The sequence below is a fragment of the Canis lupus genome, chromosome X, assembly GCF_011100685.1.
Source record: "Canis lupus familiaris isolate Mischka breed German Shepherd chromosome X, alternate assembly UU_Cfam_GSD_1.0, whole genome shotgun sequence".
Lineage (NCBI taxonomy): Eukaryota > Metazoa > Chordata > Mammalia > Carnivora > Canidae > Canis > Canis lupus.
This window is the reverse complement of record NC_049260.1, coordinates 70584364-70612162: the sequence shown is the minus strand read 5'-3', so window position 1 is coordinate 70612162 and position 27799 is coordinate 70584364. Positions and strand designations below refer to the sequence as shown.

The 27799-nt window shown below is 36.5% G+C and overlaps 1 protein-coding gene across 3 annotated transcripts in view; it reads right to left on the bottom strand.

The window, feature by feature from the left end:
• The window catches only part of DIAPH2 (diaphanous related formin 2), a 1049860-nt gene that overhangs the window by 692766 nt on the left and 329295 nt on the right, over positions 1-27799 (bottom strand). For all 3 annotated transcript variants that reach the window (XM_038587833.1, XM_038587834.1, XM_038587835.1), the window contains 3 exons: positions 12236-12340; positions 7669-7995; positions 5563-5677 (listed from right to left, as the gene is read on the bottom strand). In XM_038587833.1, the coding sequence (XP_038443761.1) occupies positions 5563-5677; positions 7669-7995; positions 12236-12340 (547 nt within the window). The remainder of the gene's footprint in view (positions 1-5562; positions 5678-7668; positions 7996-12235; positions 12341-27799) is intronic.

Here is a 27799-nt window from a genome sequence, read left to right as displayed (position 1 = left end):
ATTGGGCTCCCTGCACGGAGCCTGCTTCTCCCTCTGTCTATGTCTCTGCCTCTCTTTCTCTCTCCCTCTGTGTCTCTCATGAACAAATAAAATCTTTAAAAAAAGAACCTGGGAACACAGGTTTTGGGAACTATAAGACCTTAGAGATTAAGAATTCGTACTAATCAGTATATCATCATACCTTGTCTAAACTACATGTAGTTTATTCACAACCAAAGTTCTATCACATATCTCTGAATTCCCATCACTTATCTGTCTGCCAAGGCCCTCAATAGATTATAATCAAATTATTGTGCCCCTAATGCTTAAAGAACAAAACCCAATTACCTCAGTATGAAGTTCACCTTACCAGTTTCACCTCCAAGTACCAACTCAATAGGCTATGGTTTCAACAGCTGCACCTCACCCAGTATGTACCTCATGTCACCTCGATACTTTTCTAATGGTGTTCTCTGCCTAGAATGTCTTCTTTCCTTTTTTCCCTATTAAAATCCTACTTAAATTTCAAGGCCCAGCTCAAATTATATCACATCTGGGATCAACATTTGCCCTCCTCCTCAAAATTAACTATATTTCCATTCTGCATTCCCATTTAAAAATTATCTATGCTAGGGGGATCCCAGGGTGGCTCAGTGGTTTAGCGTCTGCCTTTGGCCCAGGGCGCGATCCTGGAGACCCAGGATTGAATCCCACGTTGGGCTCCCGGTGCATGGAGCCTGCTTATCCCTCTCCCTGTGTCTCTGCCTCTCTCTCTCTCTCTCTCTGTGTGACTATCATAAATGAATAAAAATTTAAAAAGAAACTAAAAATAAAAATTATCCATGCTAGGGACGCCTGGGTGGCTCAGTGGTTGAGTGTCTGCCTTTGGTTCAGGGCATGATCCCAGGGTCCCAGGATTGAGTCCCACATCAGGTTCCCCTGCATGGAAACTGCTTCTCCCTCTGCCTATGTCTCTGCCTCTCTCTCTCTCTGTGTCTCTCTTGAATAAATAAATAAAATCTTTAAAAAAATATCTATGCTAGGGGATCCCTGGATGGCTCAGCGGTCTAGCACCCGTCTTTGGACTAGGGCATGATCCTGGAGTCCCGGGATTGAGTCCCGTGTCGGGCTCCCGGCATGGAGCCTGCTTGTCCCTCTGCCTGTGTCTCTGCCTCTCTCTATGTCTATCATGAATAAATAAATAAAATATTTTTAAAAATCCTTAATTAAAAAAAATATATCTATGCTAACATTTAATACAACTTGACTAAATGTAGCATACACCTTCCTCTCTCCCTCTCTAGATGGTAAGTTCCCTGGTGTAGGAAGAACAAGATCTTATTCAATCCTCTCTCTCCCACCGAGTATATTACCTTGCATATACTCAGCACTTTACAAATATAAATTAAATTAAATGAGAACTCCATTTTCTCTTAAATTAGAAATAATTTGGTTTATTAATAGAAAAGTTAAAAATGCTTTCTTTAACTGTAAGTAATTCAATCAAAAGTAGAATTTGATAGTAATTTCACATGTTAAATATTTATACACTTAAATATTACAGGAATTGGAGGGATTTTAAAACTTTTTTCAGGGTGCCTAGTTATCTCAGTAGGTTAAGCACTGGCTCTTGATTTCAGCTCAGGTCATGATCTCAGGGTCCTGAGATTGAACCCCATGTGGGGCTCCAGCTCAGTAGGGAATCTGCTTGCAGATTCTCTTTCTCTCTCTCTCTCTTTCCTTCCCACTTGAGTGCGCTCTCTCTCTCTCTCTCTCTTTCAAATAAATAAATCTTAAAGAAAAACAACAAAAAACTTCTTGGAGTGTCTGCGTGGCTCAGTCCATTGAATATCTGCTTTCGGCCTGAGTCATGATCCTGGTGTCCTGGGATGGAGCTCCTCCTTGGGCTCCATGCTAAGTAAGGAGCCTGCTTCTCCCTCTCCTTCTGCCCCTTGCTCATGTGCTCTATCTCAAATGAAAAAAATAAAATCTTAAAACATTTCTATTCAACAATCTGAAGCACTTTCTATTCCTCAATCTGAAGCACTTTGAACTCCTATGTTAAACATTGTCTTAACATAGACTAGTAATGCTTTCAGAGCATTTAGGGAGAACAGGACCTGAGTTCTCCAAACCCTTTGCAATAGAAGAAAATTCTCAGATGTTTTGGAACGCTGGATCTAAGAGCTTTGGAAATACATCTTAGAAACAATAAGTGTGTTCCTCCTTCCAGAATGCAACTGACTGAATGGCAAACAAAAGCAAAATGAGAGGGGTGCCTGAGTGGCTGAGTCAGGCATCTGTCTACAGCATGATCTCAGGGTCCAGGGATCAAGTCCTGAATCAGGCTCTATGCTCAGCAGGGAGTCTGCTTCTCCCTCTTCCTCTGTACTTGCTCCTGCTGTCTTTCTGTCTCACCTGAGTAAATAAAATCTTTAAAAAAAAAAAAAAAGCAAAATGGGAAAAGAAAGTGGTTTCTGGAGCTAGGGATGGCAGGGAAGTGTGTTCAGAGTTCACTGGAACCAGAGCCTCCAGATTTCTTACGGATCCTGCCACCTATTGGCCAAATTATGAATTAAGACACTGTAAGTGACAAGGAACTTAAAGCTGTTATAGTAAGATCAATCAATAGTTACTAAGTGTCATTAAAATAAATGGGAGTTTTGTATCATTAAAATTTGTTTTGGCTATATTATTTATGTCGGGAATATGCTATGATGTTTAATTGTTCCTTTAAATGTCCCTTTGAAAAATATATCTTAGTAAAAGTAATAGTACTGAAAGGTGCTCCTGACCTGATCTGTATTCAAATATTCAAAATTAGGACAGTAGAAGTAGTAATAGTATCACACATAAAATTCAGAGAATCAGAGCTAAGAACTGGAATGCAGTGTTCTTAGCAGTGAGTAGATGAGAGCCTTTATATAATTTTCATTAGGTTTTAGCAGCTGCAATAATAGTGCTTCTACCTTGATTGGCTACCTTGACTGGTAACTGATTGGCTCTACCAAGGGCTGCTCAGAAGAGCAGGGAATTCTCTTGCTGAATTAATAGCTGTATTAAGTGTATACAACTAAAGAAAAACACCACACACACAATATCATGTTAAGTGAAAGGGAAAAGGGAATTAATATTTGTTAAGTGCCTACTATACTAAACACTGTGCTCGGTGCTTTAAATATATAACCTTATTTAATTCTCACAACACTACTAGATAAACATTAGTCTACTCATTTTATAGATGAGAAAATTCACTCTCAGAGGTTACAAATATTACAGCTGGAATGCAAATAAGTGTGACTCCATTTCCTCTGGATCTTTCCAGTATATCACACTATCTTTAGAAACTCTCTAATGGATTTTATATTTACCTCTATGTCTCGAACACCATTTTATTCATTTGTAAAACATAGTCTGGACTAAATCACTTCTAAGGTCCAGACTAAATCTAAAATTTCATGAAATCTCGGATTCTTCCAGGACTCAATACAAATACATGGATAAGTAAAAGAGCAACTGCTCAATATTAAATGTGTAAAGAATTGGAGGGAAACATTTATAGAAAAGTAAATAAAAATTGCCTCTGAATGTAAGAAAAGCTGTTCAACTTCACTCTGAATTTAAGGAGTCAAAATTATAACACGAATGGTTTACCATTTTTACCTCTGAGATGGACAAAGGTTTCAGAGAAACAGATATCATATATATTTTAGGTGCCAGTATAGACAGAAACATTTGGAAGGCAGTTTGGTAATATATATCAAAATTATTAATGTACCCAGCATTTTATCCAGGAATTGCATTTCTAGAATTTGTCCTACCAATAGATCCTACATGCACAAAGGTATATGTAGATACATATTCATCACAACATTACCTGAAATATCAAAAGAGACTGGAATTAAATATCCACTCACTGGGGACCAATTAAATAAATTAGGATAAGTCCATAACATCAAACTCTATGGAGTATGCAAAAGAAACATAGTAGATGAAAACAAGCTATTATGGAATAACATCCAAGTATATAAGTGAAAACAGCAAGAAGTAAGAAGCAAAAAATGACAAATATACATATGCATCTAGAAGCATGTACTATTTCTAGGAGGCTGTGTGAGAAATTACTAACAGTGGTTTTCTCTGAGGAAGAAGCTGTAAGTTTGAGATGGAAGGGATAAGCTTATCATGCATCCTTTTTTACATTTTTTTACTATATAAATACCATGATACAAACATTTTTATCTTTTTGAATTTAAAAAAGAGTTTATAACAAATAGTAGTTGCTGGAGTCACTGAAAAAAACTTTGAAGGTTACTTATAAGAAAAAAAGAGAACTAATGCCAGGAATTTTTAAAATTTCAAATTTCTTCTAATTACCTCTGATTTATATGTGTATATGTGTGTGTGAACTTCAATCTACAAGCAACAACAAATACAACAAAAGCACCTCCAATGTCCAAGATATGATAGAAGTTCTGAAAAGGAGTATTTTTCATCTCTCTCTCCCTTGGTCTCCCTCTGTCTCTCAATCTTAGAAAATTCAGATTCTCACATTCTATGGCATATTGAGACAAATCATACAAATAAATGGTAAAGCTGCCAATTCCAAGGGCATGAGCATATGGAATTTATCAATTTCTTAGTTATGAAGACTCATCCAGACTGAAAAGATCCTATGTTTATCTAAACTATTAATTTTGTAACAATTAGTAAAACAGTAGTTAAAATGCCAAAACCTTAAAAGCCCCAATGATTATGAGAGACTGAGAAGTTACCTACTTATATAGTATCAAAATTATGTGTGAAATTCACAAGAGATTAAGTATCTAATCATAACGCGTTCTATTATCACATAAGTAAAATATACTTATTAGGTACCAGACTTTGATATTATTCCAGAAAATTCACTTATAGGAAAAAGCTGTAAAATCTCCTATGAAAATAAATTGATAAGTAGTACAAATATAAGAGGAAAGGCTATTTATGCACTATGAGCCAAATCTTATTCCAATTTCATGAAAACTTCTGGGCCATTACTATTCTACTACATTGTTTTCTCTTACATAGTAAATCAACAAATTTATTCCCTCTGCTTCTAAGTAAAAATACCTATAGTAGAAGGGTATAACTCACATATTAAACAATAAACACAATCCAACATTTTCAAATGATTAATAACATTTATGAAAAATAAGATTAAAATAAGGGTGCTGGGGTGGCTCAGTTGGTTAAGTATATGACTTTAGCTCAGGTCAGGATCTGAGGTCTTGGGATTAAGCCCCATGTCCAGCTCTCTCTCAGCGAGGAGTCTGCTTGTCCCTTTCCTTCTCCCTCTGCCCCTCCCCCAATTTGTTTGTTCATGCAATCTCTCACTCTTTCTTAAATACATACAAATTTTTTGAAAAAGAAAATGAGCAATTCTCCTTTACTTGATGGGTAAAATTTAAGAAATAAGTTAATCTATTTATGTTTGACTCTGTCCACTATGAAAAATTTATACATGTATACAATAGAAATTTTTAGCTAAGCACTGAATTCAATAAATCAGAAAAAGAAATTTATATTTTTAAAAAGAAAAAGTACCTTTTTTCTGGGTAGCAAAATTCAGTGCCAATTTTGCAAAGAGATCTGGATTTTCAAACTTGTCCTCCTTAACTTTTAACCAGAAACAGTTCTCAGATAATTCTTTGGGTTCAATCTGAAACAAAAATAACAAAGACAAGCTTCTAAATTATTATTTCATATTTAATTCTTCAAAGAATTCAATTTTACCAAGGTTGAATGATAGTTCCTTTATTTATCTACCTACTAAATCAATTTTAGGGTCTATGAAAATAATTTTTAAGCAAATATTCATTGAGGAAGTCAGGAAATTTTATTAATGTATATAAAAGATACACAACAGCAATTAGCCATATAGCAAATTAGATTTTAAATATTCTAATGAATCTAATGAAAGTAATCTTAAAAACATTTTAATAAATCTCCCAACTCACATACATTTTTTTTTCTGCTCCTAGATTTTTAAAAATTAGGAAACTAAATTCATAAAAGTGAATTAATTCTCCATGTTTACTGACCAGGGTGAAGGAAGTAATTATAATAGCTGAAACCATACATACCTCCTATAATGTGTCAGGTGCTGTTTTAAGTGATTTGCATATATTACCTAATCTAATCCTTATAAAAATCCCTTGAAGCAGGACATATTATTATCTCCATGCTAAAATGAGGAACCATCTTTGGGTGTCCAAACTAGTAAATGGCAAAGATAGGAATTAAACCCAGCCAGTGTTCCTCTAGAAAATTGTGCTCATAACCAGTACACTGAAACCTAATATTAGAACTGTACATTTTCCAGTACATCATGATGCTTTGTGTTATAATACCCTTTTACTATATGCTTAAATGCTAAATGAACATATCATTACATTTACCACACAGAGATAACTAGACCAACAACATATGGATCCTATAGTTTGGTGAATTATACCTTATAAAAAATAACTACATTTTAAAAACATTTGTACGTCATTTATTCTTATGAACAAAGCAGAACTATATTCTCAATGTAAAAACTGGTTTAATCATGATTCTGGTCAAACTAATTTACTATGTAGATACTGTCATATTTCACTCCAGGTATGTTCTCGGATGAGTCATTTCCTCAAATGGTGGTCTGGGTAATTGTATGTTCATTAGAAGATTAGTTCCTAATAATGACTGTGTCAATCTTGTTAATAAGCTTTTCACGAGATATATTCTAATAAAAGTAAAGCAAAATAGGAGTGCCTGTGTGGCTCAGTCAGTAAAGTGTCTATCTCTTTATTTCAGCTCAGGTTATGATCTCAGGGTCTTGAGATCAAGCCCCGTGTTGGGCTCAGGCATGGAACCTGATTAAGATTCTCTCTCTTTCCTTCTTTTCCCTCTGCCTCTCTCCCACCTTGTACTCTTTCTCTCACCCTTTCTCTCCCTCTCCAAAAAAAAGGAAATAATATTCAAAAGAAACAAGAACATTTCATACATTACATAAGAAAGTAATTAGGTTACGTCACTACTGAATGCTGTCACCTATTCCATACAATCTAAATATTTAAAGCTAAAACAAAAAAGGGGCACCTAGGTTGCTCAGTTGGTTAAGTATCTGACTTTCTCTCAGGTCATGCTCAGTGGGAGTCTGCTTCTCCCTCTCCCTCTGAACCTTCCTTTGCTTGTGTGCTCTCTCTCTCTCTCTCTGATAAATAAAAAACAAAAACAAAAAAACCATTCCCTAAGAACAAAAATAACTAATAGAGAAAGGCTTAATAATAATAAAGATTATATTTAAGAATGTTGTAGTACTTAACAACAGTACCAGAATTAAAATGTTTCATTTGGTGATATATATTTTATATATTATTTTCTAGCACAATTTTCACTTCAGCTTTCCTTTTGACTTCTACATTAATTTCAAATTATCTGTGGAGTTTCCAATTCTCAGGGTACTAGACTGAAAGATAAACATAAGATGGTAAACTCACAAAGGAAAGCAAGCATCAGCAGTCACAGACTCAAGCATTATACAATACTTATATGCAGCAATAGTTAATCATATATTAATTATATCAACTATGGCTGGACAAAGCCAAAAATAATCTAGTCATAAAAATAGCTGGTCAAATAATCTAGTCTAGTCATAGTCATAATCACCTTTAACCAATTGATTCTCTTCATGGGCACCTCAGGTTTATATATTTTTTTCTGCTTCATCCCATAAGGCAGATCAAGTGGTTCTCCTGGAAAAGGAGGAATTCCTCCTCCAGGGGGAAGTGGTGGAGGAGGTCCCCCAAACAAAGGTGGTGGTGGTGGTGGTGGTATACCAATTATTCCAGGTAAAGGAGGTGGAGGAGGAGGGAGAGGTCCGCCAGGTAAAGGTGGTGCTGGTGGAGGTGGTGGGGGTGGGGATGTCCCACCACCTGGCAATGGAGGTGGTGGAGGAGGGCCTGGAATTCCTGATGAACCTAAGAATCCATGTCCCTGAAACATAATGTAATACAAGGTTTAAATGCTTACAGTAAAATATAACAACAAAGAAAACTTATCAGTAGACATTTGTGGTTTGTTTAATATTATATACACTTTATTTAGTTTAGTAATATCATAGGGCTTAAAAGCAAATGAAAAAGATTCCCATAGATTTTTTTAAATTTTTTTTATTGGAGTTCAATTTGCCACATATAGCATAACACCCAGTGTCCCATAGATTTTTGATAAGCATTATAAACTCTGGATAATGACTACTTCTACTAACACACAATAAAAGTTGGCATCCTCAAGATTTTGTGAAACACTTCTGAAAAATAATGAAAAAGTTACCTTTCATTATAAATATATGCAAAGTACTGGAATGGCTTTAGCCTATTAGACTAGTTGTTTTGAATATGCGATAATTAATACAATCAAAGATCTGATTCCCTTACAGCCAATTAGCTTTACACAGAGTCTATCTCATGGTACCAGTAACTTAGCAGTTTTCGAATATCAATAATTAATACCAAGTAACATCCATTTGCATGGTAATATGTTTGTCAATGTTTTTATATCTATTATTTCTCTTCATTGTCTTTACAAGCCTGTAATATAGGTAGGGTATTTTTAACTCAATTTTATCTCACTGCTAATAGATGAGAAAATAGTAACTACAACAAGGTTAAATTATTAATCAAAGGTCATAGTCTGAAATGTTCTTAAGATTTAAATGTGGTTGTTCTTATACCTAATGTAGTCCTCTTTCCACTATACCAGACTATTTCCTCATGGAATCACCTGCCATGAAAAGATTTAATTCACACAGACTGGATTATGAGGATAGTATAACTTACTTTTACCACCAGAAAGTAGCTTCAACCTCATTCTCTAATGATAATGGATAACAAATGAAGGACAGTACCTCATTCCAAATTGTCTACTTTTTAAATTAATCTGTACCTGTTTATTTAAACCATTGTTGATCGCAATGGTTCACTTCTAAAATAAATGAATATGAAAGTAAAGTTGGTTATTATAAACATTCCCAAGATAAGCTTACCAATGAACAGATGTATTTGTAACGAAGATATGACATTAGATGAATTGAATGAAAAGTTTAAAATTAATAAAAATTCTTGGCATAGTGTTATTTTTATTTCAAAAGAAAGTCTTCTTAACTTTATTAATATGAATTTCCAAGATGGAGTACTTAATTGTACCAACTAAACTTTAAAATACTTTAACAAAACAAATAAGTTGAAGCATATTTTAAGAACAATTTTAAAAACTGCCCTATTTGTAAGAATATTAAAATTAATAATAATAAAATCATAGAAATGTTTTCATAATATTTAATATGCAGTCTAAATATTTTATTCATATATATGATGTTTATGTGTGTATACACATACATGCAAATAAACTATCTATACACTCAACAAATGACAATTCTCCCCTGTAATGCAATCCTCTCATGAATTAGTAAGAATTAAAATATACAAAATTATTTTCATTTTACTTTTAATGCAACAAAATCTTAGAAAACAGTGAAATTTTTACAATTTTGATTGAGATCAAAGAAATTATGGAGAAAATAAATTTTTTTCTGAAAAGTTTTAAGAAATTAGTAATTTACCCTATAAGTTTTATATATAAATGGATTTGTTGAATACTTTGAAAAATAAAAATATATATCCAGTTTTTTTAGTAAAAATTAATTTTTATCCAATTATATTTGTTAGCATCAAATTTATTTTTTTACTCTATTGGATCATATCTATGATATGAGACTTGTGGAGCCATAAAAATGTTATCACTTTTAACAGACGATTTTCCTCAAGCTAAACACATGCTTCACAAATTTAATAAAGAATCTCAAATAAATGCCACCAGTCTTTAAAAATCAAATCATATCGGCCTTTCTCTTCCCTTTCATGAACAATTAAGAATGCAACAATTAAATTAGACTACAATAGAGTATTGAGAATTGAAAATAGCTAATGAATGATTTAGTATTTGGCACAATTTGAGGTACACTAGAAAGGACTGTGTGACTCTGCATTTTTACACATCAGTTAATTTAATAATACATAAACAACTGCTCACTAAATAGAAATGCCTTGTGCCGGGGTGAAATTGAGGAATGTCACAATCTTGGGTGGGGGGCAAAAACAAAAAGAAACTGAGTTCTCAGAGATGTGAAAAGAGAAGTCAGATGATACCAAAAAAGTGAAAGATTTAATGAAAGAAATTATCAAATATTATAGATAAGTGAAAGGGCAGGAGAAGGCCCTGCACTGAATAATTTTGAGTTCATCCATGACTTTTTTTTATCAGTGACCTTTTAAATCATTTTTCAGATACATATCTACACAATCAATAAACATCTACTGAGCATCCGCTATGTCAAGAGGTGTTAGAAAGAAAACCAGAGGCCCCCCAAAGGCATGTTAGACTGAGTCCCCAAACCATAGCTTAATATATAATCTAATTATTTTAACATCCCCAAGAAATGCTATCTTGATAGGTGAGTTGGGAACTTATATCAGCAGCCAAAAAGTCTGCCACAAAAGTTCTCTCCATCCCTAAAGGAAAATAAGGTAAACTTCATAAGACCTCCTGCTTTTCCCCCGAAGGAAAGTGGCAGGGTCTGAAAAGATCCTTTCCTTTTTTTTTTTTTTTTTTTTTTTCTCAAGTCAGTACATTATTTTACATTCAGGCTTGTGCAATAATTGGAACAGAACATATGAAGAGTTTCTTTGTAGACAATTTAGGGATATCGTATAAGTGAAGAGATAATAATGAACTTCAATTTTAACATTGATTATATACAAAATTGAGGTTTTCTATTCTTTAAGAACATGTCTGAAACATTTTAGAAGCAACTAATACTTTGTGAAGTCTGTACATGATTTCTAATATTTAAATAATCTCAATAAAGTAAAGACAGTATGAGACATATATTTCAAACTATATGCAGGGCAAAATTAGGCCCATGAGATGTTACTATATTTCTTGCATTTTAAGAACTCATCCATTAAAAAAGAGATAGCATTGGCTTAAGACGTGAACATGTTCCCAGCTTCAGAAACATTACACGTTGGTCAAACATCCCTACTTGATGCTTGAATGTGCTGAATTTTAAAAACTTGGGTCCAACCTAGAAGAACTTCTTCCTCATCGTTTTTAGAGCTTCTTTTACCTCCTTTTTTCTCAAACTATAGATCAGAGGGTTCAAAAGAGAAATCACAATGCCGTAAAATACAGAAGACACTTTCATATCCTCTTGGGAATTATTAGCCTGAGGCTGTAAGTACATGTATGAAAGGACTGCATAGAAAATGATGATGGCTGTCAGGTGGGAGGATCACATGGATAAGGCTTTTTTCTTCCCTGTAGCAGAAGATATCTTCAGGATGGCAACCATGATAACTGTGCTAGTTGATCCTTTCCTTTCCTAATAATATTGTTGCCCCACCTCCTTTCCATAAAAATCTTTCATTTTGTACAATTCCGTATAGTTCCCGAATGCTGACTAAGTGGAATGATGCAAATTCATAAATCATTTAATAAACCCAATTAGACCTTCAAAATTTATGTGGTTTAATTTTCTGGTTTAATGAACATTTTTATCTTCCATTTTTCTCTCAATCATTGTTTCCACTAATGGGCTTTATATGTTACAATGTGCAGTAAAAATTAAAAAGGAAATGCATACATAGAGAAAGGACATTTTTTCTCACCAACAATAGTAATCTTCCATTTATTAATAACCACTTAAAACATAAAAACTGCTGAGGGTATTTTAAAGAAATAAAAATAAATTAAAAAGTACTGAGAGGATTAAATTGGTTGTAAAGTTTAGACACCATAACTAGGACCTTGAGAGTATATGAGTGCTTTCCATCACAGGTGATGCAGCTGGAAATACAAAGTTTCTAGGTTTTGAAATTATGCATTCAATATTTCAAATCATCATGAAACCTTCATTTCCTGAACAGTCTTCTTTGTGTAATATATTACATTAAAATATTCAAGGAAGTTTAGGTAACTAATGCCTTATTTTTATCCAAAAACAGTAAAATTATTTATTGTCCTAGAAAATCAAATCTGTAGAGTTATTTCATCTAAAATGCAAAACTCCCAAAAAGTCTGCTTCTGGGGAAATTTTTCCGTCCATCTAACAAGACAATTTTCTACCAGGAAACTCACTGTTACATGACATAAAGTCTATATCTTCTATCATTACCTGGGTTCGAAGTTGCTGGATTTCTGATTCAAGCTCTTTAATTTTTTCTTCTCTTTTTTGAAGCTCAGCTTGAGCTTCCTGTCGAGCTGTGAATTCTTCATCAAACTGCAATGATTACCATCATAAATATACATTTAATAACATAGCTATGAGAAAGTTTTAAACAAATTCATGTATTAAATAAGTGGAATGTCATTTGCTTCTTTGACTTCCCAGGTCATTCAGGAAATCAAAAGCTCCAGATTATTGTCATAACACTAGGGTCAGGATTATGATGTAGGAAGAAATATGGTCGGAGGGGGCAAGATGGTGGAGAAGTAGGGTCCCCAAGTCACCTGTACCCACCAAATTACTTAGACAATTTTCAAATCATCCTGAAAACCTACAAATTCGGCTTAAGATTTAGAGACAATAGCTGTAATGCTACAGTGAGAAGAGTTCGTGCTTCTATCAAGGTAGGAAGATGGAAAAAAAAATTAAAGAAAATAAAGGCATCCAAGGGGAAGGGCCCCCATGAGGAGTGAGCTAAGGCAACGCCGCAAATGCCCCTAAGACAGGAAAGCCCGTCTGGGAAAAGCAGGAGCTTCACCAATATCCCATACAAAAAGGTGCTTGCAATGAGTTGAGGCAGGATCTCAGAGGGGAGGGGATGCCCTCAGGCTCCCGGGACACTAACAGAGGACCTGCGCCACTGGGGAGAATGCACCACACCCCAGAGCCGAGTTCCCAAAAGGGCTGCAGCGGGCGTCCGGTGGGTCCCAGGAGCAGCTTGGTGGAGGCTAGGGCAGCAGCTCTACGGGGAGGGGACTGCACCGCCCAGGACTGTGATTCAAGCAGCACAGGCCCTGGAGCGCAGGGGGCCGGGGGACACAGCAAAGGATCCGGTGCTCCCCCCAGGACAGGCAGAGGCCAGAAGGACACAGGACAGTGAGGACGCTACTGCTGCTGGGCAGCTGAGCTGTGCAGATCAGTGGCCCCGCCCCTGGAGCATCCGAACCCCTGCAGACTGAGAGGTCCGGTAGGTACTGCGGGAGCTGACTCCAAGGCTGGAGAACTGGCCACCACCACTGCTGTTGTTCCCCCTGGGGCCTCACAGGATAAACAACTCCCACTGAGCCTCACAGTGGCCTCACAGGAGAAACAGGATAAACAACTTCCACTGAGCAGTGCAGAGGCAGGGGGCTGAGCAGCTCCCCCCAGGTGCACACACATGAGAATCAGCACAGAATACCCCTCCCCGAGAACACCAGCTAGAGGGACAGGGGAAAAACAAATTATTGAACAAGCAGCACTGGAAAGTTCCAGGGGAAGTTGAGAAAGTTACAGTATATACAATCAGAGGATACTCCCCATTGTTTTTTCTTTTGTTTGCTTCCCCCCCTTTTTTCTTTTCTTCTCTTTTTTCTCCTTCTTTTCTTTTTTTTCATTTTTCTTTTCCTTTGTCTCTTCTCTCTGTTTCTCCTTCTCCCAACACAACTTGTTTCTGACCACCCTACACTAAGCAAAATGACTAGAAGGAAAAACTCACCTCAAAAGAAAGAATGAGAAACACCCCTCTCTCGCACAGATATACAAAATTTGGATTACAATTCAGTGTCAGAAAGCCAAGTCAGAAGCACAATTATAAAGCTACTGGTGGCTCTAGAAAAAAGCATAAAGTACTCAAGAGACTTCATGATTGCAGAATTTAGATCTAATCAGGCAGAAATTAAAAATCAATTAAATGAGATGTAATCCAAACTGGAGGTCTTAATGACGAGGTTAAAGAGGTAGAAGAACAAGTGAGTGACATAGAAGACAAGTTGATGGCAAGGAGGGAAACTGAGGAAAAAACAGACAAACAATAAAAAGATCATGAGCATAGGGTAAGGGAAATAAAAGCCTCAGAAGGAAAAATCTACATTTAATTGGGGTTACCCAGGGCGACAAAAGGGACAGAGGTCCAGAATATGTATTTGAACAAATCATAGCTGAAAACTTTCCTAATCTGGGAAGGGAAACCAGCATTCAGATTCAGAAAATAGAGAGATTGCCCCTCTAAATAAAAAACACTCATCACCCCGACATTTAATACTAAAACTTGCAAATTACAAAGATAAAGAGAAGATCTTTAAAGCAGCAATAGACAAGAAATCTCTAACTTTTATGGGAAGAACTATTAGGTTAACCGGAGACCTCTCCACAGAGACCCGGCAGGCCAGAAAGGGCTTGTAGGATATATTCAGGGTCCTAAATGAGAAGAACATGCAGCCAAAAATACTTTATCCAGCAAGGCTCTCATTCAGAAGAGAAGGAGAGATAAAGAGCTTCCAAGATAGGCAGAAACTGAAAGAAAACATGGCCACCAAACCACCTCTGCAAGAAATATTAAGGGAGATTCTGTAATAGAGAAAGTGCAAGGGAAAAATCCACAAAAACAGGGACTGAATAGGTATCATGATGACACTACCTTCATATCTTTCAATAGTAACTCTGAAAGTGAATGGACTTAATGACCCCATCAAAAGGCATACTAGGGTTTCAGACTGAATAAAAAAAGAAGACCCATCTGTTTGCTGTCTACAAGAGACTCATTTTAGACCTAAGGACACCTACAGCCTGAAAATAAAAGGTTGGAGAACCATGTACCATTCAAATGGTCCTCAAAAGAAAGCAGAGGGAGCCATCTTATATCAGATAAACTAAAGATTATCCCTAAGAATGGAGTGAGAGATGAAGAGGGACACTATATCATACTTAAAGGATCTATCCAACAAGAGGACTTAACAATCATCAATATTTATGACACGAATGTGGGAGCTACCGAGTATATCAATCAACTAATAACCAAAGTTAAGCCATACACAGAAAATAATACACTTATACTTGTAGAATTAAATATGGTGCTTTCTACAATCGACAGGTTTTATAAGCACAACATCTCCAAAGAAACAAGAGCTTTAAACGATACACTGGATCAGATATATTTCACAAATATTTGCAGAACTTTACATCGAAACGCAACTGAATACACATTCTTCTGAAGTGCACATGGAACTTTCTCCAGAAGAGACCACATACTGGGTCAAAAATCAGGTCTAAACTGATAACAAACGATTGGGGTCGTCCATTGCATATATTCAGACCATAATGCATTGAAATTAGAACTAAATCACAAGAAGTTTGGAAATATTTCAAACACGTAGAGGTTAAGGACCATCCTGCTAAAGATGAAAGGATCAACCAGGAAATTAGAGAAGTATTAAAAATGATTCATGGAAACTAATGAGAATGAAGATACAACCATTCAAAATCTTTGGGATACAGCAAAAGCAGTCCTGAGGGGGAAATACATCGCAATACAAGCATCCATCAAAGAACTGGAAAGAACTCAAATACAAAAGCTAACCTTGCACCTAAAGGACTGGAGAAAAACCAGCACGTAGAACCTACACCCAGCAAAAAAATGAGTTAATAAAGATTCGAGCAGAACTCAATGAAATAGAGACCAGAAGCACTGTGGAACAGATCAACAAAACCAGGGGTTGGTTCTTTGAAAGAATGAATAAGATAGATAAACCATTAGCCAGCCTTATTATAAAGAAGAGAGAAAAGACTCGAATTAATAAAATCATGAATAAGAAAGTAGAGATCACCACCAATACCAAGGAAATACAAACGATTTTAAAAACATTATGAGTAGCTTTACACCAATAAATTAGGCAATCTAGAAAAAATCAACTCATTTCTGGAAAACCACAAACTACCAAAACTGGATCAGGAAGAAATAGAAAACCTGAACAGGCTGATGACCAGGGAGGAAAATGAAGCAGTCATCGAAAACCTCCAAAGACACAAAAGTCCAGGGCCAGATGGCTTCCCAGGGGAATTCTATCAAACATTTAAAGAAGAAACCATACCTATTCTACTGAAGCTCTTCAGAAAGACGGAAAGAGATGGAATAATTCCAAACCCGTTCTATGAGGTCAGTATCACCTTAATTCCAAAACCACACAAAGACCCCACCAAAATGGTGAATTATAGACCAATATCCCTGATGAACATGGATGCAAAAATTCTCAACAAGATACTAGCCAATAGGATTAAACAATACATTAAGAATATTATTCACCATGATCAAGTGGGATTTATCCCCGTGATGCAAGGCTGATTCAACAGTCCTAGAGCAATCAATGTGATTCATCATATCAGCAAGAGAAAAAACAAGAACCATATGATCCTCTCAATAGATAGAAAGAAACCATTGGACAAAATACAGCATCCATTCCTGATCAAAACACTTCAGAGTGTAGGGATAGAGGGAACATTCCTCAGCATTTTAAAAGCCATCTACGGAAAGCCCACAGCAAATATAATTCTCAATGGAGAAACACTGGGAGCCTTTCCCCTAAGATCAGGAACAAGACAGGGATGTCCACTCTCATCACTGCTATTCAACGTAGTACTAGAAGTCCTAGCCTCAGCAATCAGACAACAAAAAAGAAAAAAGGCATCAAACTGTGTGGAGGTTCCTCAAAGAGTTAAAAATAAATCTGCCCTACGACCCAGCAATTGCATTGCTGGGGATTTACCCCAAAGATACAGATGCAGTGAAACACCAGGACACCTGCACCCCGATGTTTATAGCAGCAATGTCCACAATAGCCACACTGTGGAAGGAGCCTCGGTGTCCATCGAAAGATGAATGGATAAAGAAGATGTAGTCTTGTATACAATGAAATAGTACTCAGCCATTAGAAACGATAAATACCCACCATTTGTCTCAGCGTGGATGGAAGTGGAGGGTATTATGCTGAGTGAAATAAGGGAATTGGAGAAGGAGAAACATTATATGGTCTCATTAATTTGGGGAATATAAAAAATAGTGAGAGGGAATAAAGGGGAAAGGAGAACAAATTAGTGGGAAATATCAGAAAGGGAGACAGAAAATGAGAGACTCATAACTCTGGTAAACGAACAAGCGTTGGTAGAAAGGGAGGTGGGTGGGGTGCTGGATGAATGGGTGATGGGCACTGAGGTTGGCACTTGATGGGATGAGCGCTGGGTGTTATGCTATATGTTTGCAAATTGAACTCCAATAAAAAGTAAATAAACAAAAAATTTTTAAAAAAAGAACTCCAATAAAAAATAAATTAATTTTAAAAAGGAAGAAATATGGCCACAACTCAAGTTAAAAAAACATTTACACACACACACACACACGCACACAGAAAGGAATAAAATTTTATTTTTAAAGATTTATTCATTTTTTCTTTTTTTAAGAATTTATTTATTTATTCATGAGAGACACAGAGAGAGGCAGAGACACAGGTAGAGGGAGAAACAGGCTCCATGCAGGGAGCCCGAATTAGGACTCGATCTCAGGTATCCAGGATCACCCCCTTGGCTGAAGGCAGCACTAAACCACTGAGCCAACGGGGCTGCCCAAAGATTTATTTATTTTAGTGAGCAAGAAAAGAGAGAGACAGACAGACAGAGTGAGTGTGGGGAGGGGCAGAGGGAAAGAATCTTTAAGCATACTTCCCACTGCATATGGAGCCAGACTTGGGACTCCATCTCACCACACATACGATCATAACCTGAGCTGAAACCACGAGTGGGAAACTTAACAAATTGGGACACAGAATTTGCCCAGGTGCCCGCCCCCAAACAAAATTTTAAAAGGGTGGAAGGAAAAGTTTCTCATCACATATAATGGACATTTACATTGTTATGTTATTGAAAAATAGGTTTCAGAATTATTTTCTTTAATGTTTCATCCCATACATTTAACTTTACTGAATTGGAAAAATGAAACTTAAAACTTCAATATAAAGCAGTTCAACTCTGTAACCTCATTTAAACTTGAAAAGAGGTTGTACTTTTAGAATGATCAAATGATTCTACATTAATACAAATTATATTTCTATTACAATTTTAATTGCCTAGGATCCAAAAAGTGGTATTCCACAAAATCTGACAAAACGATACATTGAGGCTAATGGAATGCTCCTTCAGATAGTTAACCAAAACACTTGCATAATATACTAAAAGAAAGAAAATGAAAGGTTAAATCATAATGTGTTTTGGGGAGAAGTTAGGATGGCAGAGGATTAGGGGGAACCAATGCTTGCCTCATCCTTCAAATACTACATAAATATAAAATCATTCTGAAGTCAAGAAATTATTATGAGGACTGAGAGACCAAACTCCACAACTAGAGGAGAGATGAGCCAGGTCATGGAAGGTAGGAGATGGAGAGATGTGATTTAGGGACGAAGAAAATTGCAGATGCTGGTGGGGGGGCGGGGAGGAAAGAGAGCGAGAGAATGAAAGAGACAAAGAATTGCAGTATACAGGGGATTGCACAACAAAAACACTTGCCCAAAACCATTCACTGGAAATATGAGACAGGCATCTTATCAGGAGTTTATACAACTAGCAGAGATACAAGACTTAAGTTTTAGAAGTCTGCACCATGGCCAATATGGAGCCCGGGGGATGTAGTGGTACACCAGTAGAGGCGGCAGATCGAACAATCTGAATATCCTCTGGAATGCACTTGAAGAGAAAGTTCTCCCTGCTTGGAGTGCATCTGCTAGAAGAGGCAGTGGATATGTGGGAACAAAAGGACCAGTGGGTGGCACTGTGCTGCCCAATTCCTTAGCATAAAGGGAGGGGTCTCAGCTGGTTAGAGCAGCTTACCTGGATGTTGGCTTTTTGCTGCACTTTACTGTAAACTCCATGTTGGTGCAACTGCATATATGGGACAAAGTGGTACCAGGACTAGTATGGCACAACACTCCCTCAGAGGATCAGAATGGCTCCACACTCACTGGAAACCCAAAGTTAGAGGAGTTTTGCAATGTAGTTGATGTGCCTGAGATAAACCACAGGTGCACTGCACTGCTGGGCAGGTAGGTGGCCTGGACATATACAGGGTGAATGCAAGGATCTGAGAGAAGTTTGGAACACATAAAAGGAGACATTTCGCTCCTTTGTGAGGGAATCCCAGACACTAGCAAGTACAAACTGTCTATGTCAGGGACAAGAAAGAGGACAGGTACCATTTTTCTCTACTCCCTTATCAGCAAGGACTGACTTCAGAGAGCAGCATAGTGCTCACAGTGGAGGCCAGAGGCACCTACATCAAGCCCTATTCTACTGTGCTCTGCAAGTGCTTCTTCACTAGGGCAAGTATGCCTGAGAATCAGTGCAGTGAGGCTCACCTCCAGAGGAGCAGAACAAACCCCAACATGCACTAATTCTACTGACCATAGAGTGCTACAAAGCTTCAGCTCTACTGGAAAGAGAATGAGGACTCTTGACAAGCAGACCAGAACTCCTAAAGTACTAGGCCCCGAAAATTATACAACCTCTTCTTAATAAATCTATTACTCTAACGAACAGGAAATATAACACGCTTTCCTAACATACAGAAGAAGACAGAGACATAGATAAAATACCAAAAAGGAAAATTTATCCAAAACGAAAGACCAAGAAAAGGTCATGGTCCGAGATCTACTATAAACAGATATAAGTAATATTCCTGATAAAGAACTTAAGAGAACTAACATAAGGAGTCTATCTCGGCTTGAGAAAAACACAAAGGATACCAGGTGGTCCCTCAGACTAAAACACTAGTCAGGCCACAATAAAAACTACTATAACCGAATGTGAAACTGATTGGACGTAATGACACAGAAAAACAAAAGAACTATGGGAACAAATAAATAATATATAAGATAAAACTAGGGAAAATAATAGTGTTAAGAAGGAAAGAAAATTTTTTTCAATTTTTTATTGGAGTTCAATTTGCCAACATATAGCATAACGCCCAGTGCTCATCCCATCAAGTATCCCCCCCAGTGCCCATCACCCAGTCACCCATGCCCAACCACCTCCCCTTCGACCCTCACTAGTTCATTTCCCAGAATTATGAGTCTCTCATGTTCTGTATCCCTTTCTGATATTTCCCACGCATTTTTCTCCTTTCCCCTTTATTCCCTTTCACTATTTTTTATGTTCCTCAAATGAATGACACTATATAATGTTTGTCCTTCTCCGATTGACCTATTTCACTCAGAATAATACCCTCCAGTTCCATCCACGGCAAAGCAAATGGTGGATATTTATCATTTCTAATGGCTGAGTAATATTCCATTGTATACATAAACCACATCTTCTTTATCCATTCATCTTTCGATGGACACCGAGGCTCCTTCCACAGTTTGGCTATTGTGGACATTGCTGCTATAAACATTGGGGTGCAGGTGTCCCAGCATTTCATTGCATCTGTATCTTTGGGAAAAATCCCCAGCAGTGCAATTGCTGGGTCATAGGGCAGATCTATTTTTAACTCTTTGAGGAACCTCCACACAGTTACCCAGAGGGGCTTCACCAGTTCACATTCCCAAAAACACAGCAGGAGGGTTTCCCTTTCTCCACATCCTCTCCGACATTTGTGGTTTCCTGCCTTGTTAATGTTCCCCATTCTCACTGGTGTGAGGTGGTATCTCATTGTGGTTTTGATTTGTATTTCCCTGATGGCAAGTGATGCGGAGCATTTTCTCATGTGCTTGTTGGCCATGTCTAGGTCTTCCTCTGTGAGATTTCTCTTCATGTCTTTTGCCCGTTTCATGATGGGACTGTTTGTTTCTTTGCTGTTGAGTTTAAAAGTTCTTTATAGATCTTGGATATTAGCCCTTTATCTGATAGGTCATTTGCAAATATCTTCTCCCATTCTGTAGGTTGTCTTTTAGTTTGGTTGACTGTGTCTTTTGCTGTGCAAAAAGATTCTTATCTTGATGAAGTCCCAAGAGTTCATTTTTGCTTTTGTTCCTCTTGCCTTCATGGATGTATCTTGCAAGAAGTTACTGTGGCCGAGTTCAAAAAGGGTGTTTCCTGGGTTCTCCTCTAGGATTTTGATGGAATCTTGTCTGACTTTTAGATCTTTCATCCATTTTGAGTTTATCTTTGTGTATGCTATAAGAGAGTGGTCTAGTATCATTCTTCTGCATGTGGATGTCCAATTTTCCCAGCACCATTTATTGAAGAGACTGTATTTTTTTTTCAGTGGATAGTCTTTCCTCCTTTGTTGAATATTAGTTGACCATAAAGTTGAGGGTCCACTTCTGCATTCTCTATTCTGTTCCATTGATCTATATGTCTGTTTTTGCCCCAGTACCCTACTGTCTTGATGACCACAGCTTTGTAGTACAACCTGAAATCTGGCATTGTGATGACCCCAGCTATGGTTTTCTTTTTTAAAATTCCTCTTGCTATTCGGGTCTTTTCTGATTCCACACAAATCTTAAAATAATTTGTTCTAACTCTCTGAAGAAAGTCCAGGGTATTTTGATAGGAATCGTATTAAACGTGTGAATTGCCCTGGGTAACATTGACATTTTCACAATATTAATTCTCCCAATCCATGAGCATGGAATATTTTTCCATCTCTTTGTGTCTTCCTCCATTTCTTTCAGAAGTGTTCTGTAGTTTTTAGGGTATAGATATTTTACCTCTTTGGTTAAGTTTATTCCCAGGTATCTTCTGCTTTTGGGTGCCATTGTAAATGGGATTGACTCCTTAATTGCTCTTTCTTCAGTCTCATTGTTAGTGTATAGAAATGCCACTGAGTTCTGGCCATTGATTTTATATCCTGCCACACTGCCAAATTGCTGTGTGAGTTCTAGGAATTTTGGGGTGGAGCCTTTTGGGTTTTCTATGTACAGTATCATGCCATCTGTGAAGAAGGAGAGTTTGACTGCTCTTTGCCAATTTGAATGCCTTTTATTTCTTTGTGTTGCCTGATTGCTGAGGCGAGGACTTCAACTACTATGTTGAATAGCAGTGGTGAGAGTAGACATCCCTGTCTTGTTCCTGATCTTAGGGAAAAGGCTCCCAATGTTTCCCCATTGAGAATTATATTTGCTGTGGGCTTTTCATAGATGGTGTTTAAGATGTTGAGGAATGTTTCCTCTATCCCTACAGTCTGAAGAGTTCTGATACGGAATGGATACTGTATTTTATCGAATGCTTTCTCTGCATCTATTGAGACGATCATATGGTTCTTGTTTTTTCTCTTGTTGATATGATCAATCACATTGATTTCTTTACAACTGTTGAACCAGCCTTGTATCTCGGGGATAAATCCCACTTGATCATGGTGAGTAATCTTCTTAATGTATTGTTGGGTCCTATTGGCTAGTATCTTGTTGAGAATTTTTGCATCCATGTTCATTAGGGATAATGGACTATAATTTTCCTTTTTGGTGGGGTCTGTGTCTGGTTTTGGAATTAAGGTGATGCTGGCCTCATAGAACGAGTTTGGAAGTATTCCATCTCTGTCTGTCTTTCCGAACAGCTTTAGTAGAATAGGTATGGTTTCTTCTTTAAACGTTTGATAGAATTCCCCTGGGAAGCCATCTGGCCCTGGACTTTTGTGTCTTGGGAGGTTTTGGATGACTGCTTCAATTTCCTCCGTGGTAATGCGTCCATTTCTTCTAGATTGCCTAATTTATCGGTGTAAAGCTGCTCGTAATAAGTTTTTAAGATCGTTTGTATTTCCTTGGTATTGGTGGTGATCTCTTCTTTCTCATTCATGAATTTATTCATTTGAGTCTTTCTCTCTTCTTTTTAATAAGGCTAGCTAATGGTTTATCTATCTTATTAATTCTTTCAAAGAACCAACTCCTGGTTTTGTTGATCTGTTCTACCGTTCTTCTGTCTCTATTTCATTGAGTTCTGCTCGAATTTTTATTAACTCTCATCTTCTGCTGGGTGAGGGTTTCATTTGCTGTTCCTTCTCCAGCTCCTTTAGGTGCAAGGTTAGCTTTTGCATTTGAGTTCGTGCCAGTTTTTGGATGGATGCTTGTATTGCGATGTATTTCCCCCTCAGGACTGCTTTTATTGTATCCCAAAGATTTTGAATGGTTGTATCTTCATTCTCATTAGTTTCCATGAAACCTTTAATTCTTCTTTAATTTCCTGCTTGACCCTTTCATCTTTTAGCAGGATGGTCCTTAACCTCTAAGTGTTCAAAATCCTTCCAAAATTCTTCTTGTGGTTTAGTTCTAGTTTCAAAGCATTATGGTCTGAAAATATGCAGGGGACGATCCCAATCTTTTCGTATTGGTTAAGATCTGATTTGTGACTCAGTATGTGGTCTATTGTGCAGAAGTTTCCATGTGCACTTGAGAAGAATGTGTATTCAGTTGCTTTTGGATGTAAAGTTCTGTAAATATCTGTGAAATCCATCTGGTTCAGTGCTTCATTTAATGCTCTTGTTTCTTTGGAGATGTTGTGTTTAGAAGTTCTATCAACTGTAGAAAGTGCAATATTCAAATCTCCAATTGTATTATTATCTAAGTATGTCTTGTCTTTGTTTATTAATTGATTGATATAGTTGGTAGCTCCCACATTTGGTAAATAAACATTCATGATTGTTAGATCCTCTTGTTGAATGGATCCTTTAAGTATGATAGAGTGTCCCTCCTTATCTCTTACTACAGTCTTTGGGATAAACTTTAATTTATCTAATATAAGGATGGCTACCCCTGAATTCTTTTAAGGACCATTTGAATGGTAAATGCTTCTCTGACTTTTTATTTTCAGGCTGTAGGTTTCCTTCTGTCTAAAATGCGTCTCTTTTAGACAGCAAATCTGTCTGGGTCTTGCATGTTTAGCCAGTCTGAAACCCTGTGCCTTTTGATGCGGTCATTAAGCCCATTCACGCTCAGAGTCAATACTGAAAGAGAACCTTTCTGGATAAAGTATTCTTGGCTGCATGTTCTTCTCATTTAGGACCCTGAATATGTCTTGCCAGCCCTTTCTGGCCTGCCAGGTTTCTGTGGAGAGATCTGCTGTTACTCTAATACTTCTCCCCATAAAGGTTAGGGATCTCTTGTCTCTTTCTGCTTTAAGGATCTTCTCTTTATCTTTGGAATTTGCAAGTTTCACTATTAAATGTCGAAGTGTTGAGCGGTTTTTATTGATTTTAGGGGAGGGGGGGATCTCTCTGTCTCCTGGATCTGAATGCCTGCCCCTTGGATGCTTTTTTATTTCTTTATTTTTTTCGTCTTCCTACCTTGATAGAAGTGCAAACTCTTCTCACTGTAGCATTCCAAATTCGTAGGTTTTCAGGATGATTTGAAAGTTATCTAGGTAAATTGGTGGGGACTGGTGACTTCGGGACCCTACTCTTCTGTCATCTTGCCCTGCCTCCACCAAGAAAAATTTTCAATAGTGAATGTAGACTTAGGGAAATTAGCAGATTCCATCAACCATAATAACATTTGTTTTATAGGAGTCCCAGAAGAAGAGGATAGAGAAAATGGGGTAGAAAATTTAATTAAAGAAATACTAGTTGAAAAATTCACTAATCTGGGGAACAAAACAGATATCCAAATCCAGGAGGCAAGAGTACAGCCATCAAAATCAACAAAAGCAGGCAAACACCAAGAGAAATTCTAGTCAAATTTGAAAAATAAAGAGATAGATAAAAAAATTGTAAAAGCTGAAAGGAAATATAAATCTATAACTTAGAAGGAAAGACAAATAAGGTTAACAACAGACTTATCCACAGAAACTTGACAAACCAGAAGAAAGTGGCATGATATATTCAACATGCAAAGTACAAAAAGTATGCATCTAAGAATATTCTAGGCTAACATTCAGAATAGAAGGGGAGATAAAGAGTTTCCCAGGGGGAAAAAAAAACAAAACAAACAGTTTGTAACCACCAATACAACTCAGCAAGAAATATTAAAGATGATGCTTTTAATAACAAAGATAGGCCAAAAATGACAAAGACTGGAAAGGAACAGAGAAAATCTCCAGTAACAATGACTTTACAATACAATGGGAAAAAAATCATATCTATCGATAATTATTCTGAATGTCAAAGGAATAAATGCTCCAAACAAAATACGTAGGGTAAAAGAATGGATTAAAAATATGATGTTCTAAAACCTTTAAGATGCAGTAAAAGTGGTCATAATAAGAAAGCAATAGAGGCCTACTTGAAGAAGCAAAAGACATCTCAAATACACAACCTAACCTTACACCCAAAGGAGCTAGAAAAGGAACAAAATAAAGCCTAAAGCCAGCAGAAGAAGGGAAATAATAAAGAATAGAGAAGAAATAAATAATATAGAAACAAACAACAAGAACAAAAAACGAGTATGACATATCAAAGAAACTAGGAACTGGTCCTTGAAAGAATTAACAAAATGGTTAAACCACTAGCCAGACTTGTCTAAATGAAATAAATAAAATCACAATTTATAGGAGAGTTCACAACCACCACTGTAGAAACACAAAAATTAGAAAGGAATAGTATAAAAATTGTATGACAAAAATTGGGCAGTCTAGAAGAAATAGATAAATTTGTAGACATATATAAACTAACAAAACTGAAATAGGAAGAAATAGAAAACTTAAAAAGACTGATAAGCAATGAAGAAATTGAATCAGAAATCAAAAAGCACTCAATGAACAAGACACCTGGACCAAATGTTTTCCAGGGAATTCTAACAGACATTTAAAGAAGAGTTAATACTTATTCTTCCCAAACTGTTAGAAAAAATAGAAATGAAAGGAAAACTTCCAAACTCATTCTATGAGGCCAGAATTATCTTAATTCCAAAACTAGACAAAGACCCCCCTAAAAAAGAGAATAAAAGCCAATATTCCTTATGAACATGGATGCAAACATGGTTATCAAAATACTGGGAAATCAAATCCAAAAGTACATTAAAAGAATCATTCACCACACCAGTGGGATTTATTCCTGGAATGCAAGGGTGGTTCCATAAGATTCACAAATAAATCAACGTAATACACCACATTAATTAAAGAAAGGATAACAACCATATGATCCTCTCATTAGTTGCAGAAAAAGCATTTGACAAAGTACAGAATACATTCTTGATAAAAACCCTCAACAAAATAGGGATAGACAGAATATACTTCACTATCATAAAGACTATAGATGAAGGACTTACAGCTAATATCATTCCAATGACAAAAAAAAACTGAAAGCTTTCCCCCTAAGGTCAGGAACACGATAGGAATGTCTCTTCTCACCATTTGTTCAACATACTGCTGAAAGTCCTAGCCTCAGCAATAATAAAACAGAAATAAAAGGTATCCAAATCAGCAAGGAAGAAGTCAAACTTTCACTCTTTGTAGATGACATTTATTATGTAAAAAGCCAAAAGATTCCACCTAAAAAAATGCCAGTACAGATACATGACTTCAGTAAAATCACAGGATACAAAATCAATATACACAAATCTGCTGCATTTCTATACACCAATAATGAAGGAGCAGAAACAGAAATCAAGAAAATGATCCCATTTACAATTGTTCCAAAAGCCATAAGATTCCTGAGAATAAACCTAGCCAAACAGGTAAAAGATCTGTGTTCTGAAAACAATTGAACACTTCTGAAAGAAATTGAAGCTAATTCAATGAAATGCAAAAATATTCCATGTTAGCAAATTGGAAAAACAAATATTGTTAAAATGTCTATACTATGTAAAGCAGTCTACACATTCAAAGCAATCCCTGTCAAAATACCACTAGCATTTTTCACAGAGGTAAAATAAGCAATTGTAAAATTTGTATGGAACCACATAAAAACCTGAATAGACAAAACAATCTTGAAAAAGCAAAGATGGAGGCATCACAATTCTGGACTTCAAGCCATACTACAAAGCTGTAGTCATCAAGATACTTTAGTACTTGGCACAAAAACAGATACATTGATCAATGGAACAGAATAGAAAACCCAGAAATGGACCTACAACTATATGGTCAAATAATCTTTGGTTAAGGCAGAAAGATCATACAATGGAAAAAAGACAGTCTGTTCAACAAATGGTCTTGGGGAAACCAGGTAGCATCATGTAAAAGAATGAAACTGGACCACTTTCCTACACCATACAAAAAACTAAATTAAAAATGGATTAAAGACCTAATTGTGAGATAGGCAGCCATCAAAATCCTAGAGGAAAACACAGACAGCAGTCTCTTTCACATCAGCTTGTTACTGAATATGTCTACTAGAAGCAAAAGAAACAGAAGCAAAAATGAACTATTGGGACTTCATCAAGATAAGAAGCTTCTTTATAGCAAAAATAATCAACAAACATAAAAGATGAACTTTGGAATGGGTGAAGGTATTTGCCAATGAAATATCTAATAAAAGGTTAGTATCCAAAATCTATAAATAACTTATCAAACTCAACACCCAAAAACCAAATAATCCAGGTAAGAAATGGGCAGAATATGAATAGGCATTTTTCAAAGAAGTCATAAAGATGGCTAACAGATATAAAATGCTATACATCATCCTTTGTGAGGGAAATACAAATCAAAACTATAATGACATACCACCTCACGACTATCAAAACAGCTCAAATTAACAATACAGAGAATAGCAATGGTGGCAAGGATGCAGAAAAAGGGGAACCCTCTTATACTGTTGGTGGGAATGCAAACTGGTACAGTCATTCTGGAAAACAGTTTAGAGATTCCCCCAAAAGTTAAAAATCACACTTATCCTACAACTCAGCAATT